Source organism: Eumetopias jubatus, unplaced genomic scaffold (assembly GCF_037043125.1).
Source record: "Eumetopias jubatus isolate StellerSeaLion01/CBP00866 unplaced genomic scaffold, mEumJub1_p1.0 scaffold_10, whole genome shotgun sequence".
Taxonomy (NCBI): Eukaryota; Metazoa; Chordata; class Mammalia; order Carnivora; family Otariidae; genus Eumetopias; species Eumetopias jubatus.
In genome coordinates, this window is record NW_028274816.1 from 27,960,191 (window position 1) to 27,978,909 (window position 18,719).

At 44.3% G+C, this 18,719-nt stretch overlaps 1 protein-coding gene across 1 annotated transcript in view; it reads right to left on the minus strand.

The window, feature by feature from the left end:
* WDR59 (WD repeat domain 59) overlaps positions 1–18,719 on the minus strand; it is an 84,025-nt gene that overhangs the window by 30,925 nt on the left and 34,381 nt on the right. Inside the window, exons 8-17 of the mRNA XM_028092901.2 lie at positions 18,100–18,216; positions 13,663–13,740; positions 11,716–11,872; positions 7,999–8,078; positions 6,548–6,680; positions 6,287–6,411; positions 4,168–4,332; positions 1,692–1,787; positions 1,403–1,559; positions 856–925 (exon numbers count right to left, since the gene is read on the minus strand). Of these exons, the coding sequence (XP_027948702.1) occupies positions 856–925; positions 1,403–1,559; positions 1,692–1,787; positions 4,168–4,332; positions 6,287–6,411; positions 6,548–6,680; positions 7,999–8,078; positions 11,716–11,872; positions 13,663–13,740; positions 18,100–18,216 (1,178 nt within the window). The remainder of the gene's footprint in view (positions 1–855; positions 926–1,402; positions 1,560–1,691; positions 1,788–4,167; positions 4,333–6,286; positions 6,412–6,547; positions 6,681–7,998; positions 8,079–11,715; positions 11,873–13,662; positions 13,741–18,099; positions 18,217–18,719) is intronic.

Consider the following 18,719-nt stretch of genomic DNA (forward strand, 5'->3'; position numbering starts at 1 on the left):
TTTCTTTTTTTTTAAGATTTTATTTATTTATTTGACAGAGAGAGACACAGAGAGAGAGGGAACACAAGCAGGGGGAGCGGGAGAGGGAGAAGCAGGCTTCCCGCAGAGCAGGGAGCCCAACGCAGGGCTCGATCCCAGGACCCTGGGATCATCACCTGAGCCGAAGGCAGACGCTTAACAACTGAGCCACCCAGGTGCCCCAGCTTTCAAATTTTAATTTAAAACTTCCATATTGTGAGTTTTTCCAACCACTTAACGTCATTTTTAAAAATTTAACATGTTTTGGTAATGTTAGAAGTGGTGTATCAGAGTTGTGGACCTGTAGATGATCTTTTTTGTTACTTTTTTATTTTTATTTAATGTTCAAATAATACTTTAGCAATAGGGGAAAAGCACATTAAAAAAGAATTTGCCTTGTTTTGACAACAGCTTTTATCAAAGTACTTCTGGTGGTTTGGTAGTAACCAGATCTCCCAAATCTCAGCTTAGTGGCAATTTCGTGAACCTAATCTTTCATGAATAAATCTTAGAGTGGGGGGTGCCTGTGTGGCTCAGTCGTTCAGCGTCTGCCTTCAGCTCAGGTCATGATCCCGGGGTTCTGGGATCGAGCCCCACGTCGGGCTCCCTGCTCAGAGGGAAGCCTGCTTCTCCCTCTCCCAACTCCCCCTGCTTGTGTTCCCTCTCTCGCTGTCTCTCTCTGTGTCAAATAAATAAAATCTTAAAAAAAAAAAATCTTAGTGTATTTACTGAAGAACTAAAACCACTTGTCCAAAGACAAACTCAGTGCTCATTCCCAGATGTCTGCCCACTTATGGCCCCATGAATGCAGCTGCCATCTGCATCTCCCAAGCTCACCTCGGAGTAGGTTCTGTCGGAGACACTGCTCGATGCATCGTCATCGGCCTTGTGAAATACACCAGAAACCCTGACAAAGGAGACACACATGTGCACATCAGGGTCAATGAGCTGCACGTGGGAAATCCTAAGGAGGCCCTGGTCATTCTTGACTGTGGCCATATGTAACAAGGACAAAGGTCAGAATCTCTAGGATCCAGGAGGGATGGGATGTGTGTGGTGTGGAAAAAATCTTCTCGGGTACTTTATATTTCTTTGCTAGGCGACCCGTCCTGTGTTGAGAATCAGGGATCTGAATTAGACTCAAATTCATGCTCACCAGAATGAAAAAAATTAAAACTGTAATTTTGTTGAACATTCCTAGGATATGTACACAGAAGCCGATTCAGCATCAGACCACTTAACACTACAGCAGTCTTTTGAGTTCCCAGGAAACAAAAACAAATGAAAATTTCCTGATTTTTCTGAGATTTCTTTACAGACTACAGGACATTCTGGGCTTCTTGCTCTCAAAATCTAGAATCAGAGAACCAAAAAAGAGACCAACCTGCTCCACAGAACCTGGCCCCCGAGGTCCTAGGGAAGGGAATATTGGCATCCTGGTATGACCCATAGGCAGTGGTCACTCGGGCAAACGTTGGTAAGGGCGGAGTAACAGAGTTTGGGAGTGCAAAGGGGTTGCTGGAAGTGCTGTCTTCTTGGTTCTGAAATTTAAAAGTTAACAGACTAAAAACCAGAAGCTGTCTTAAAGCTGACTTACAAAATAAGGATACATTAGTTTGGGGAGGAAGAAACGAAAGAAAACATCAAAGCATAGGTTGGTACAAGAATCCCACCACGAAAGACTCAAGGCAGGAGACGAGCTGGCGCAGGCAGGGCTCCAAACAACTCTGGTTTCGTTTCACTTTTTGCAGGGAAGTGTCTTTCAGGATCTAGAAAAGGCACAAAACACAGTCAAGAATAGCAACATTCCTTCTCCTGATTCACTTTTCTTCTTCAAAGCCGTGGGAAGTCGTGAAGATGCAGGGAGACTGGAGCTGTGTCAGGCTTCGGCATCCTACTTTCCACCTGGCTCTAGAGGCTCACAAGAGCACATTCGAGAAGCCCTCTCCTTAGCCAGGGCAGGCACACAAAGCCTAAGAGAACACATTTCTTTCTGGTGAATTCTACTCCTTTCCTCTCCTAGCTGAACCCCTACCCTCTCATGAAAATTTCAGTATCCTAGAAGTAATACCCAATACAAGCCAGGGGGAACAGATTTCACTTCGGTGGAAATTACAATGTATCTTTTTTTCTTTTTGCTTCTTTAAAAATATAAATCCTAACATTTTAAGGCACATGCTATAGACATAAACTGACATACACATACTGAAGACAGGTGTGTAAACTGGGCCTGCGTGGTCCAATATGGAAGTCATTACCCACATGCAGCTACACAGCAGGTGAAGTGAGGTAGTCTGAATTCAGATGTGTTGGGGCACCTGGGTGGCTCAGTCGGGTAAGCGTCTGCCTTCAGCTGGAGTCACGATCTCGAGGGTGCTGGGACTAAGCCCAGCTTCAGGCTACCTGCTCAGCAGGGAGTCTGCCTCTTCCTCTCCCTCTGCCCCACTCCCCTATTTGCTCTCTCTCAAATAAATAAAATCTTTAAAAAAAAAAAAAGAAAGAAAAGGAAAGGGCCAGCCTCAGTTGTTAGGTGTGTGCTGAATTGAAATGTGCTGTAAGTGTAAAATTCATACCGAGTGTTGAAGGCTTAGTACGAAAAAGAGAATGCAAGCTCTCGCAATAATTTTTATATGGACTACATGCTGAGATGAGAATACTTTGCATATACTTAAGTAAAAATATTACTGAAATTAATTTACCTGCTACTTTCAATTTTTTTTTTTTTTAGTGTGGCTACTAGAAAATTTTAAATTACGTGTAGCCTGCGTTATATTTTTATCAGGCAGCACTGAATTGACCTTTAAAGATACTTCCTAATCCTATCATTTTTTTAATCCTATCATTTTAATAACAATAGGAACATCTTTTTTGTATGTGCAAATAAGACAATGAAATATTCAAATTCCAAGTACAGAAAAACAAAAAAACACTCCCAAATATAGAGAACAGTTGGTCACCAGAGGGCAGGCGGGTGGGGGATGGGTGAAACAGGTGATGGGGATTAAGGAGTCCGCTTGTCATGATGAGCACCAGGTGATGTACAGAATTGCTGAATCACTATTATTGTACACCTGAAACTAATTTAATATAACACTACATATTATACTTGGATGAAAAATAAAAATTTCCAAGCACAAAATGCACCTATACTACAAAATCAGAGCAGCATTTGAGAGATCCTTACACCACTTGAAAATTTTCTTGGTTACGTATCTTCCCCCAGAAAGATGGGTCAAGTGTGTATGATACAAACTAGGCAAAGGGTGTGTAGCATTTGGGTCATCTTGGTTTGTCAGGACATTTCAGTTACTTCACTCATGACGCTGCTCAAACTGAAAAAGGTGTATCATGCCCAGCTTGTGGGGCTTTTTTAATGGGAGATTCTGCCTGATTAGCTCTGATTAGAACTGCCAAAGCAAGTTTCTGAGGCTGCAGGAGCAAGGACCAGATGCCAGGCTAGTCCACCTCCATTCAGGCACCGCCATCCCTTCAGATACCTCACCTGGGCAGCCAGCCAGCCTCACCTGAGGATGACACCACCTCCTTTCTTGGAATGGATTTTTTTTTTTATTGCCTTACATTTTGTTTCTGTTTGTAAGTAGGCTCCATGCCCAGCATGGGGCCCAAAGCAGGACTTGAACTCACGACCCTGAAATCAAGACCTGAACTGAGATCAAGAATTGGATGCGCAACTGAGCCACTCAGGTGCCCCTTGTTTTCCGATGATAAAATATCTTTTAGCTTCAGAATACATCTTGCGTACTGTTTCCAGATAAATGAAAATGTACTGCAGGGTTCTTAACCAGGGATTAATGCATAACTTTAAGGACATCTATGAGCAGGTTATATATAAGTATAGAACTACAACTATATTTCTAAATTATGTACATTTGTGCAAATTTCTCTGGGGAAGGGTCCACTGTTTTCACTGGATGTTCAAAGGGGGTCCATGATCCAAAAAGGTTAAGAACCACTGCTCTGATGTTTTCCATACACAATGAAGTTAACGCCGAAGCACAGACACACAATGACTTTCAAATCTTATCTACTGGAGTTTTCATTCAACTTTACCACTCAACTTAGATGCTGATGCCTGTGAACAGACGTTTCCTCTTACACTAAGGAGAATGTGTGAACACAGACCCCCACCTTCAGCAGCTTCGCTTTCATCGTGGATGTGATGGTTGTGGGGTTGATAAACTGGAAGGAAGGGGCAGCGTTGTTGGGGTACTGCGCGGGGAACTTCACCAGCATCTTGACACGGTGGCCACTGCAGTGCACGGACACCGTGCAGCTCCTATCCGCCGCGTCCATCTGCAGATGACAAAGGGACAACTGCTTGGGAGATGAACCATCGGGCATTTCCGGATGCAAATGAATTTAAACAAGTTAACTGCAAGCTCTAGGTTCCCGGGACCTGGGCAAAGGGAGACTCTCCAGAGACAAATGAATCTGGAAGATTTAGACAACCCGTGTTTAAGACAGATTTTTAATTTTAGCACTGATTTAATAAGTTCAAAGTATTGTGACTTAAAAAAGCTTCAGCCTGAAGCTGTGAGGTAGAACCGAAACTTGTTACATTTATTTTGAGATGAGAAAATAAAGCAGGAAGAAACTGAAATACCGGACTCGAGTTAAAAAGCACTCCTGGGAAAATCCGTGGAGACAGAAGGTGGATTAGTGGGTGCCAGGGGCGGGGGCTTGGGAAATGGGATGTGACTGCTAATAGGATTTTTAAAGAATGATGAAATGATGAAAATGCTCTGGAATTAGGGGTGATGGTGGCACAGCTCTGTGACTATACTATGAACCACCAAATTGTACACTTTAGAAGGGTAAATTTTATGGTACATGAATTTTATCTCAATACTTTTAAAAAAGCACTCCTGGAAAAGGAATCAAGATCTCCTTCTTAAACTAGAATCACTTGGCTATCCACACTGTTCTCAACTGTTCTCAACAAAGGGTTATGATCTGAATTGATACAGGTAACCAATTAATCAAAGAATCCTTTCTCTCTCTATTTCTTGGGCTGCCAACCAGAGAAGGCAGCTGGAGTAGAGCGAAAAAAGGCACACACGTGGGAAATCTGGAGACAGATTCAAATAGTACCTCTTCTACCAAACAGCCGCTGACTTCAGACAAGTCATTACGTCTCTTAGTGTCTGTTTCCTCTTTTGTAAAGTAGGGAGAAAAGCATGTATTGCAGAGTTGTTTTAAACGCCAAAGGAAGGGCGCCTGGGTGGCTCAGTCGTTAAGCGTCTGCCTTTGGCTCGGGTCGTGGTCCCAGGGTCCTGGGATCTAGCCCCTCATCGGGCTCCCTGCTCCGCGGGAGGCCTGCTTCTCCCTCTCCTGCTCCCCCTGCTTGTGTTCCCTATCTTGCTGTCTCTCTGTCAAACAAATAAATAAAATCTTAAATAAAAAATTAAAAAAATAAATAAACGCCAATCCTCACCCACTCAGATGGCTCAATTGGTTTAAGCATCTGATTCTTGATTTCAGCTCAGGTCATGAGCTCAGGGTTGTGAGATGGGAGCCCTGCGTTGGGTTACGTGTTGGGCGTGGAGGCTGCTTGGGATTCTCTCTGTCCCTCTGCCCCCCTCCTCCCAAAAAGGCCAAAGGAGATAATTATGCACATGCACATATCCATACCTACTGTTAGTTGAATGTGGGCAAAAAAGAAATCAAACTTCAAAACTCCTTCACAGACTCAATTTTCTGAAGCAAAACATTTCAATACCTCCCCAAAAGGAAGAGAGTAAACCTTTCCATGTGTTAAATGAACAAAGAGGTTTGGTGACCTTCTTACTATGAATCTAAGTCATTAAGGAAATGATCAGCTTTAAAGGCAGACAGTACAGCAGAGTCCAAAGAACCTGGTGGGGGTGGTGGTCAGGAGGTTTGGCTTCCAAATTCAGCTCTACCACTAACTATACCAGTAACCTGCCAAATCACTAAGTCTTCCTGGCTCTAAGTAACTTCACACATGGTAAAATGAGGCGTTGGAGCAGCTAAGAGGATTTCAAGACACATGAGCATCGGTTTATTCCTTGGTTCATCTTACGAGAAAACACTATGGTAAGACTATAATTTGCATTTGTAAAACATCTATTTCTCTAGAAAACCTAGAAAATAAAACAGCAAGCAGAGAGATTCACTTGTTGGTGCAGCAAAGCTCTTTGCTAGCTGAGACCAGAGCTGAAAGAGTCCCCTCGCCCCCCGACTGCCATCCGCAAGCAGGGGAACGAGGCCGTAAACGAGTGAGCACCTCCACATTGACGTTCCGGATCTGCACGTTGATCAGCGAGAACTCTTGCTGCAGAGTCTGAGGCAGCCCTGGCTGCTCCGATTTATTCTCTTCCAGGACACTGCTCGGGGGGTCTTCCTTTAAGACTAGCAGGAGAGAGAGGTTCTTCAGTTGTTGGAAAACGCTTTTGAAAATGGGTCCGAGAGCCGTTCTACGGTATCTGCTGTAACTCTGAGATGCACAGAGGGGCACTTCCCCTGAAACACCTGTTTGACCGATTACCTTCTTCCTCCCCGTGGCTCAAGCTGTGCTGGTGATCTATATCTTGCGTGTGAAGGGTCTTCTCTGGTTCCGGCAGAAGAGAAATGCTCTCAATGAACTCATCGACACCATCTAATATGTCGTTTGCACAAAGCTGCAACAAAGGGTAGAAGATCTAGGTCTACAGATGTCAGTGGAAATGATCATCATGTCTGGTTAGGGTTCTGACTTAAAAATGGGAATCACAAAGGCTAAAGATGTCGGCCAAAAACCGATACAATCAGAATAGGTTTTACCCTCCACCAAATCTCCCTGATGAAATACACAGGAGAACAGACTTTTAGCTACCCTGGAAATTTTTCATCCTGTTCATAGTTTGTGCAAGCCTCAGAAAACATTACTTTAAATTCCAAACCTTTATGGAGTTGCTCAGCTAACCCAAGACCAAAAATGAACAAATGGTACTTTCTGGAAAAAATATATTTGAAAGGCAGTAAGGTGATGATACTTAAACAAAATGCTCAAGCGTGACTTTGTACTGAGCAGTGTTGCAAAATTTTTTTTAAGACAGATTGATTGATTGATTGATTGATTTTTAAGTTATTTCTACACCCAACGTGGGGCTCGTGAATCTCAGGATCATGGGACTGAGGCCCACATTGGGCTCTCTACTCAGCCATGAGTTTGCTTGTCCCTCTCCTTCCCCCTCTGCTCTTCCCCAGCCCCCACCCCTGATCTCTCTAATTAATTAATTAATTGAAAAAGTATTAAAAAGAGAGAGAGTTGCATGCTCTTGTTCCCAGGTTTTGGCACCAAAAAAAAAAAAGAAGGAGCTGCATGCTCTACCAACTGAGCCAGCCAGGCACCCTGCAGGGTTGAAAATTTTACGCAGCATTTTCTATCTATCCTCTACAGAGCACTGTGGGGGAGGCAGCACAAGGAGGCACAGTTCCGGCCGTTACGGAATGTCGCCATGGAATGGAAGAACCATGTTGAGGCAGAGCACAGCAAGGGCCACGGCAGTTCATACCAGGTACCAACCACTGCGGTTCGTATAAGAAACAGGTATCATTTATGGGGCAAAAACTGAAAAGGGCTTCATAGGACAGGTGCCGCTGATGGATGTAAAGGGCTCTGGACACTGCAGGCCCTAAGGTTAGACATCCTAGTTCATTTAGAAGAAGAGAAAGAAATGAAGCCCACGGGCCATTTGCTCAGTCGGCTACCCACACTCTCACACCGGGACATGAGAAAAGGCAGTCAGAGGCTTTTCACACTTAAGAAGTACCCAACACGGGCTCCTGAAGATCGCAAAGCCTCCGTGTGGCCTACACAAGCCACTCAGCCAACCAGCAAGTATTAGTAAAGGTCTCTCACGTATCCTCTAACTCCCACAAGTACTAAACCTTGTCTTTTTTTTAAGTTTCTAGCGTACCCAGTTACATTCCTCCACAACAGCACTGAATACATACCCTCTGCATCTGGGAATCCACTCGCCACATTCTCAAGGTCTGATCCCGTGACCACGTAACCAGCTGGTAGTCCTTGGACCCTAGAAATCACCAAATAATAATCCTGGAATTTTTTAAGATTTTATTTATTTGACAGAGAGAGACACAGCGAGAGAGGGAATATAGCAGGGGGAGTGGGAGAGGGAGAAGCAGGCTTCCTGTGGAGCAGGGAGCCCGATGCGGGCTTCGATCCCAGGACTCTGGGATCATGACCTGAGCTGAAGGCAGACGCTTAACGACTGAGCCACCCAGGCGCCCCTGGAATTTTTTTTTTTTTAATTCACCATTAGTATTGCTACAGGTTGCAGTGGGGTGAGATTCCTTTATCCATCCATTCAACAAATACTTGTTGACCATCTCCTAGACATCAGGCACTGCTCTAGGTACTAGGACAAGCATGAATACTACAGTCTCTGTCCTTATACATCTCACAATCCAGTGGTGGCAACAGACAAATAGATAAATACATAATAAAATGTCTGGTAGTGACAGTGTTATTAAACAAAAAAAAAAAAAAGAAAAGTAAGAAAACATAACACCCAGGATTAGAGAACTGATGGCGGAGCTATTTTTAGAGAGGCCTCCCTGAGGAAGTCACATTTGAACAGAAACTTAAATGAAGTGAAGTAATATCTGGCAGCTCAGCAGGTGAAGAGGGATGCTGGGATTTAACATCACATTGAACTTTCGCCTCCACAAATGTTCCTCCTTTTATATGCTCCAGAGGAGCTGAGCATGAATATGACTTCTGTGAAACGAATTGCTTTAAATGCATAACGGCACCGTGCTGTTTAAAAGAATTTTTTGGTAAAGAGATGCATCTCTTTATAAAATGGATAATCAATCGGGGCACCTGGGTGGCTCAGTCGTTAAGCGTCTGCCTTCGGCTCAGGTCATGATCCCAGGGTCCTGGGATCCAGCCCCGCATCGGGCTCCCTGCTCGGTGGGGGGCCTGCTTCTCCCTCTCCCACTCCCCCTGCTTGTGTTCCTGCTCTTGCTGTGTCTCTGTCGAATAAATAAATAAATAAAATCTTTAAAAAAAAAAAGGATAATCAATCTTGAGTGTTCTTAATTGACTGAGTTATATTTCCATATATCAGGTCTGGTCAGAGGGAAAGTATTCTAAAATCGTTGAGGGAGCTTTATGAAAGGATCAGGGCATTTCTGAGTAATTAGGTCATATCGAGAATCTCCTTTATGGCCATCCTTAGAGAGCAAAGAATTTAAAAGAGTTTAGAATTGAATTTCATCCAATTCCTTCATTTTACAGATGGGAAAATGGAGGCAGCAGAGAACATGTGTCCAAGCTAAAAGGGTGGGTGGGTGAGGGGCAGAAGTTCTTTCCCTGTGTCACTGCCCTCAGCTGGGCCTTCGCTCCTCAGCGTGCTGCTGTATTCTTGCGTGTGCCGGAGAGGACGCAAGTCTTCTGAACGGCTGCCTGCCAGGAGTCCCCTGGACCCTGTACAGACTCATGTTCACATCAGCAATCGTCTGCATTCACATCTGGCTTCTTTTCATGTCCCTGACTGTGGAGAAGAGTTATCCCTAATTCCATTCTAATCCCAACCCCTCCACCAGTGCCTTCACCCCCATTCCAAGGGCCCTTGCTTTCCCACATACCGCCTCTCTTGCACCCTCTCCTTGCCCTCAGACAGAGAGGGCAGCAGCTCTAAGATCAACTTAGTCTGCTCCTTGCCTGTGAAGCCGACTTCATTCACAAAACCAGTTCCTGCTGCCTCTGTTCATGTTGCCTTACAATCCGGCTTCTATCCTCAATCTGCTTCTGGAACTCGTCTCTTAATGATCACATTGGTTCCTATTTGTACCACCAAGTGCCTTCTTCTTACTCTGCACCTTGCTCCTTCAGCAACATCTGAAACCAGTGACTGGAGCTTCCTTCACGAAGCATCCCCTTCCCTTGGCCACGACATCCCAATTCTCTTGCTAGCACTCTAAGAGCTCCTGCACCGCAGTGAAAACCCAAGTCGAAGCTTGAGGTAATCCAGTAAAAACTGACTAAGCAGCCATGGAAGTAAAATAAAATGGAGCAGCAGTGGTTGAAAAAGAAGTAAAATACAAGAATATGTGCAGGAGGATTACATTTACAAAAAGTCCAACAAGCGAGCTGAAACTATTTCGAGGAATGCATAAACGGTGGCAAAACTATAAAAATAACAACAGAAATCACTCTCATAAATATTAGGACAGGTTTCCTTCTGGGGAAGGGAAAGGACTGTGATCTGGGGCTCAAGTAATTTTCCCTTTCTAGTCTGTGGTGGTAGTTACATAGATTTTTCACTTCAAAATTTGTAAGATTGTACAGGTTTTATGCAATTTTCTGGACAGATGATACACTTTACAATAAAAAGAATTTGAAGAAACACCTGTAACTTGCACTCAAAATCTCACTACTGACTAGATGGCCCCCATGTACACAATTCAGCCTGCCAGCTCACAGATGACACAGATAACTGAAAATGGGTTGCTAAAAACTTTGTTTCAAGCCAAAACTACAGGCCAACCTCTCCCTGCCAGACTATGAGGAAACGACTTCATCTGTTTACGATGGCAAAATGCAAGAAAGGAAGTTGAAAGTCAAAGTCATGCATGCAAATTGATGGGATAAAGACCAAGCAGCCTCATGTTCCTAGAAGCAGGGATACTCGGGAAATAAAGATGAGAAAATTAAGAGGATGATCCAAAGAGTCCCTTCAAAAACTATCCTGGAAGAGAGGCTTGCGAAGGTCACAAATAAACCGGAATAAGATGAGTGCTATAATCCCAGGTCTACCCGAAACCTTTCCTGGGACCCTAGACGGGTCACACCACTCCACTGCCTGGCTTGCCTTCCATAATATGGAAAGACCAAGAAATATACTTCCTTTAGAGATCGTGACAATAAGATCTCAGGAAAAGAGAGGCTGCAACTAAGTTTGCACAGTGAGCTGGTGGAGCAGCCAAGGCTGAGGGCTTCTGACTCCATTACACTTGACCCTGCATTAGTGAGGGCTGGCTAGCTGAAGCTGCAACAACAAACAATCCCCAAATCTCAGAGGCTTAAAGCAAGGACATCTTGCTCATGGGCACAGCTCCAGCTGGAGTTTTGCCAGTTGTGGTGGCAGAAGCAAAGAGAGCGTGTAATTGTACAACGGCTGCTGATGCTTCAACCCAGAAGAGATCGTATCACTCTGTTCATGTCTCATGACCAAAGCAAGACATGCGGTCAAACCCATCTTCAAGGAGGTGGGAGGTAAAAGACCACTATGCATTGGGAAGGGAACTAGGCATACGTGGTGGTGGGTGGTGCTAATGATGACCTCAGGTCTCCTTCCTCCCCAGAGTGGCAAGGAGCAAACGCCAGGCTTCTGAGGATTGTGACCCCAGAGTTTTTCAGCCCTAGGGATGATCCAACAGCAAGTCTATCCATCTCTTACAGATCTCTTCCACGCAGGTGAGAGATGATACTGAACCTAAGAGAAGAAGCGGGAGCTTGGGAGAGAAGCCACAGCCACACACCCCTTTACCCATCTACAGTGGGTAGGTGGCGGTCCCCCTGACTCCCATTCCTTAAGCCCAGACCTGAGGGGTCTGCGTCCTCCACGCTGGACCACATGGCCAACCCTACTGGAGCTTCTGTGGAACAGGGCTCAGAAGGAAATCAGGCTCCCACTCACTCACCCTCCTTCTGTTTCCTCCACTGGAACTCCAGCACCACATCATCGTGCCCCACAAACGTGTGGACTGGGGTGTTCAAGTCAAAGACGTTCCACAAGAGGAGACTATTTTCCCTCCGCAGCTGGGGGACCATCACAGTCACCAGTCCATTGCTGAAAGGCTATGGCAGGAAAGGGAAAAGCAGGTGGTTATTCCAGGGAGAGTCAGCTGAATCTTGAATTACCAAAGTTGGAATGCTTTCCTAACTAACATAAATGAGATGATGGAAGGCCCCAACCCATCTGGGGAAATGTATTCCAAATACCATAAGTTAACCATCACGTCTACTTTTCTTTTGCATTTATTCCCTTTTTCTGTGCATGGAAGGGACCAAAGCGAGTAAAAAATAAAGCTAAGCCAAATACTTGGAGAACTTTAAATTCTAAAATAAGCAAATGGCTTTGAACAGAACACACTGTTTCACATCCAGAACGAGTATGCAAGACACACTGGGGAAAACCCCAGAGCAGCGAGCAGAGTTCTTGCCATGTGGAAATGCACCAGAAGCACAGCATCCACACAAAGCATCGCCTTCCCACGGCCCCCAAAACTACAGCTATTCAGAGGGAAACCCTCCAGTTTCAGGATTGACACGTTTTACTTATCGACACCTAATCTGCTACGTAGCTAAGGGGGCCCATTTGGTAGATAAGCAGACTCTGTTCTGGAAGGAATAAACCACAGTCACCTAAAAGCACATTTATCTTCACTTTCCCTCCTGGAAGCACTCCTGGACATCGCTGTTTATTTTTTAAAGTGAACATATTAATCCAGGGAAGTATTCTAATTCATAAGAACAATGGCTGATTTCTTGACAAGCACTCCCAGATGCAAAAGCCATTTAATACCTAAATTATCTTCTATGTTCCACAGCGCCTCAGGGTGACAGCCTAATGCATAAAGGCAGCTTTATTCATCCCTGTACTCCCTTTCAAGCTGACACTGAAGAAAATATATTATCTCTGATCAAAAGCTATCAATGTGACAATGGGAAAATTGCTGAAAGACTAATAGCCTATCCCCTATATCTGTAGCATTTTATGGTTTCTAAAGCACTTTCACATACCACTTTTCAAAAGGAAAGACATAATTGTGCGTGTGCTAAATGCCACCGAATTGCGTACTTTAAAATGGTAAATTTTATCACAATAATAAAAAGGAAGTCCTGGTAAAAATTATATTCATATGCTACAGAGGAGGAAAGTATTGTTCAAGAGCATCCAGCAGCTTGCCCAAGGCCACACAAATATTAAATGGCTCACTGCAAATATGGAAACAATCTAAGTGCCCATCAATGGATGAACAGATAAAGAAGATGTATCTTACACCACACACACCACACACACACACACACACACACACACACACAATGGAATATTATTCAGCCACAAGAAAGAAGGAAATCCCGTCATGTGCCACAACATGGGTGAGGTTGAAGGCATTATGCTAAGTGAAATAAGCGTACATCTTGAACTTACACAATGTTACACGTCAATTACATCTCAGTAAATCTTGAGAAAAAATTCAAAGGCACGGATGGACCCAAAACCCAGGTCTTCTGAATCTAAAGCCAGATTTCTTTCCACCACCATCTACTGACCGCAAGCCCCACAACCCTCTGGCACCACCTCTACCCCTTCCCTGCCATTTGCGACCACCTGCATGCGCCTGGGCCTCCCAGTCTATGGTGAGCAACTCTCCCACAGATTCTTCCCCAACATTCCAAGGGCCAAGTTTTTAAATACATACCAGGTTTATGCCGTCATGTCATGACCGCCTTTGCCCCACCCCTCAGCCAAGACAAAAAGAGAAAACTGCCTCACAAAGAAAATAAGAGAAAAGGGCCCTTGGCCCCCATGTCTGGAACACTAAGGTGAAGCTCCCCAGCAGGAGGTGGTGTGTCCCACTCACAGTGTATCTGGCCTTCCAGACAGGCACCTGGCAAGGGAGAATACTGAGGTATTTCCGAGGCTGGCGGTAATCCCAGAACTGGAAGAAAGAAAACAGGATAATTTGTGAAATAAATACCATGAAAAAACTGCAATTGAAATAAGCGCAGCCTGCGGTCCCTTCACTCTCTGTCCTCAGTGTGTTCCCGGTAGCCCTCCTAGCTAGGGGAGAGGGGCAGACACACAAAACCTTTCCCATATATCAACATTACAGGAGAATTTCCCAACATCACCAGGACCAGCCCTCGGGGCAGATCAGCGTCAGCTCATTAAATGGGCCTGCAGGTGAAAGGTCAGACTGACAAGCTTTCACCCTGTGTCACTTTTACATCATGCAGGGCAAAGTAACGACTAAAGACAGCCTACGTGCTGACTACTTATTGCATTCCAGACAGAGTTGAGAGCTTTAGGTTTTTTTATCCCATTTAATCTTTGCGACAACCAAATAATGGGTGTCATTCAGTTCTTTCTCAAATGTAGAAGCTAAATTACTAAACAATCTAACTTGCCCAAGGTCACACAGGAAAGAGGTGGCCGTTTGGACACCAACGCACTCATGTACACACTCACCCGCTCCGCCACTGACCATGCGGAACGTGAGGCTCCAGAATGCCCAGAGTGAGCCCAACACACTCTGCCTTAGAGACGCCTGTGCTTTCAAGGAAGAGACACAACTATACTTAGAGCCTGAGCATTTGTCATGAAGCAGAAAATGGTAGAACACCAAAGGCAGGAGGCCCAAAACTGAAACTCTGAACTATTCCAGTATTAAGAAATTATTTTCAAAAAATAGATGACAGTTTGGCAGTTTCTTAAGAAGTTAAACATGCATACATCATTGACTCAGTGATTCCCAACTCCTATTTGTCCCGGAAAACTGGAAAGTTCCATTCACAGGAAAATCTATATGTGAATGTTTATAGCAGTTCTATTCACAATCATCAAAAAGTGCTAACAGCCCAATCAATGTTCTTCAACGGGTCAACACATAATAAACTGTAGCATATTCATACAGTGGATTACTATTCGCCAACTAAAAGTACATCATCTATCGATTCTTAAAACACCTTGGATGAATCTTGAAGGTGCTATCCTGAGTGAAAGAAGCCAACTCAGAAAGTTACATCCTGCATCGTTCCATTTAAATGACCTTCTCGGGGCACCTGGGTGGCTCAGACGGTTAAGCGTCTGCCTTCAGCTCAGGTCATGATTCCAGGATCGAGGCCCACATTGGGCTCCTTGCTCAGCGGGGAGCCTGCTTCTCCCTCTCCCTCTGCCTGCCGCTCCCCCTGCTTGTACTAATAAAAAAAATTTTTTTAATCTCAAGAAAAAAAATAAATGACCTGCTCAAAACTACAGTGATGGAGAACACATTAGTGGCTGCTAAAAGTTGGGGGTTGGAGGAGGGTGTGACTATAAAGGGATCACATGAGGTAATTCTTGTTTCTTCTGACAACTCTCTTTTTGCCAAATTCAGACTCCATATTCAAAATAATAAAATTGTTAAGATGTGTTTTCTTTTTTTTTTTTAAGGTTTTATTTATTTGACAGAGAGAGAGACAGTGAGAGAGGGAACACAAGCAGGGGGAGTGGGAGAGGGAGAAGCAGGCTTCCCGCTGAGCAGGGAGCCCGACGTGGGGCTCGATCCCAGGACCCTGGGGTCATGACCTGAGCCGAAGGCAGACGTCTAACGACTGAGCCACCCAGGCGCCCCTAAGATGTGTTTTCCATCTAAACTGCTTCTGGGTTTCCCCTGATGGCTACAGGGAAAACTATAACTTGCTCCCTCAACTTACAAAAGAAGGGAAACTAGAAATCATGAGGTCGGCTTGGCACTCTCCAGACTTTTAATTAGATCAACACTTTGTGAATGTCTTCCTGTTATCAAGTCTACCAATGTGAAAAACAAGCAAATAAAAAAGTTCAACCTCCCTAAGTTAATCACATACAAGCAAACTATTAGTACTATGAATATATTTCAGCAATTGGGTCCTTTTCATGCTTATTTACAGACTGTCACGATAACTGTTAACAAAATCGATCCTTTAAAAAAAAAAAGATTTGTTTCCAGATTTAAATGCGCTCGATTGGTGAGCATTATACCATATAATTATAACATATAATTATGGGACAAGTTAGAGGACCCTGGGGATTTGAGCAAGTCCTCACTCACTTCATAACATGATCTTATTCTCAAGGCAACAACTGCCAGTCTTATGAAATGATTATATGCTGCATGTGAATGACTTCAGTCTGCTTCAACCTGACAGACTGGTCACCGTAAGAACGAGAACAGCCATGCCGTCCTCTCGTCCATAGGTGATTTCTGCTTTTCTCTTCCCTGCCAAAAGGCCCTTGCTACAAGCTACAGATCAGAAAGGAAGGCTTCTGAAGAAATACCAGAGGAGCAAGGCAAGAAAGAACCAGGTTCTTGAACAGCCTCGTGGGTACAGGACTCTCGGGAAGGCTGACCTTGACCCACAGGCAGACACACATGTCAGGATGGACCAAGGAACTGTGTCTGAATCTCCAGGACTCTTCATCTAGAAGAAGGCAGTGTTGTAAAATTGACTGCTTAACCCAAGATCAGGGGGGAAAAAATCATTAAACTGATATGAATTCATCTCATTGTGGTTAATGGTCTACTTTTAATAGCCATATAAGAAAAATCCTTTTCTTTCTTCTCGATCTAGCTCTAACCCTCAATTCAACAGTTTCACAGTTTAATAATTTATAAACTCAGGTGAAACATTCATTCAATGGTATCTTGTTCCAGCGTACCCCTTCAATTCAGAAAATAAAAATATAACAAAAATGTATTACTACAAATTATAAGCTAACCTATCATCAGGTAAACTTAAGAAAATGATTATGTAGGAAAAAATGACATATTGATCCTGATCTACAAATAACTAAAAATGATGGGTGAATATTATGCAAAGCGCCTCTAAAACTGCTTCACTTTTTACAATTATGCTATTTATATACATTCAATAAAAACTGTCTTCCTTCCACCAGGATATAGTGAAATAAATTAAATAACCATGTCAGAAGTCTCGGGGCGCCTGGGTGGCTCAGTCATTAAGTGTCTGCCTTCGGCTCAGGTCATGATCCCAGGGTCCTGGGATCGAGCCCCTCATTGGGCTCCCTGCTCAGCAGGAAGCCTGCTTCTCCCTCTCCCACTCCTCCTGCTTGTGTTCCCTCTCTCGCTGTTTCTATCAAATAAATCAAAAAAATCTTACAAAAAAAATTTTTTTAAAGTCTCATTTAATTCATAAGCTCAGCCTACAAGTAAGGAACAAGGACTGAGTCTCACATGTGGAAACTGGTCTGTTGCTTCAATACCCATGGAATCCAGCCTCACAGGTGGTAGAGATGTCACTGAAGAGCGACAAACTTGAGGAAAGAGGAGGAGGGGAACTGGATGGTTTCTGGGTTCTGAACTTGGATGACAAGGTGACAAAAACCCAAACCCAAAACAGACCAAAAAACCCCACTCTGGCACATAAAAGTAAATGACAACCCTAAGGGATTTACAAACCTCAAGACAGAAGTTAACTTTTTAGGCCTTAGTGTTATGATTCTAATTTTGCTCACCATACCAAAAAATGACATCGTCCATGTGCCCATGTAAACAAAGCATTACGTTAATGATGCTGAATCACACAATTGCTAAGCAAACTTCTGTGGTCAAATTTCTGTCCTTTCAGACAGGGACCTGACCACAAGGAGGGCCTGTGGAACGAGGCTGGCCCTGTGCCCTGCATCCTTCTACAGGCACCACATCCCAGAGTCAGGACAGGAAAAACAAACAACAAGAAATGCTGTGCTCTGAGATAAACCAAAAATAATAGGGTCACGGAAACAACATAAACCCTGGAGCATTTCCTGTAAGTTAGAGAGAATCTCTAGTAAAACAACTCTATCCCTGACTGTAGCAATGCTGACTGACGATGTCCTAACTTTTGCAGATATGATAATGATCTGAGAAAATTGCTGGGTTTCCAGCCCAGGGAGACTAATCATAAACTTGGTAACCTTTACAATTTTGTGGGCTTTTTTCCTTTACTGATATATCTGGTTTGGGTTGGTGGTGTTTTTTTTCGTGAAATCTCACTTCCTGGCAACTTCTTGGCAAATAAACTTCTCCTTTCTAAATGGTTTAGTCTCTGACTTCCCTTCACGAAGGGAAAGAAATCGCTCTGAGCAAATCCCAGGAGCCCCATCAGAGACATGCGACTCCATCGTCCCTACTGGCCCACGCAGCCCCGCCTGCTTGCCCAGCCCCCTACAGCACACACACTGTGCTTAGTGCGGCTTTCCTTCCCAACAAAGTGCTGCTACACAATCTGATGCCTCCCACACGCAGCTCCCCCAACTGTCCCTGGGGGTCACTCACCTTGACAGAGTTGTCCTGACTGGAGGTAGCAAGAACGTGCTCAATGTCTGGGTGCCAGTCCAGGCCGTGGATTTTGGAGAGGTGGGCTGCGAGATACTCCACTGCCGTGCTGGGTTTCTACAACAGGATGGGCACTGAGCGTTGTCAAGTTAGAAAGAATTCCCTGAGTGTCTACCACAGAACAGTCTGCTGGGGGCTGGATGGGGACACAAACACACTACCAGATCCTGTCTCTATCCTTAAGAAACTCCACTTTGTTTTGTTTAAAAAAACAAAAGGGAGAAAGACTTCGCCAACCCTCCTTCACGCATGCTCTGTATTCGGGCCCGTGAGCCTGATTTCGTCCCGCTCCAGCCCCAGGCATGGCTTTAATGAAGGATACAGGATAGTGGGTGCTCCTTCCCTGAGCAGTGCATCTGCAATCCCTGCTCCCCTTCCTCACTATCACCCAAGAAGAGGGGCTGTGACATTTGAACAGCCCTCACCTCGAGACTGGACGTAAAACCACCAATCTTAAAGTAATCGAGTCCCAAGACCCCCAAGAGAATGAACACACATCACAGATCACAGAAGATAACTATACACGACTAATAAGCTTATATAAAACAAGCAAACTTGGG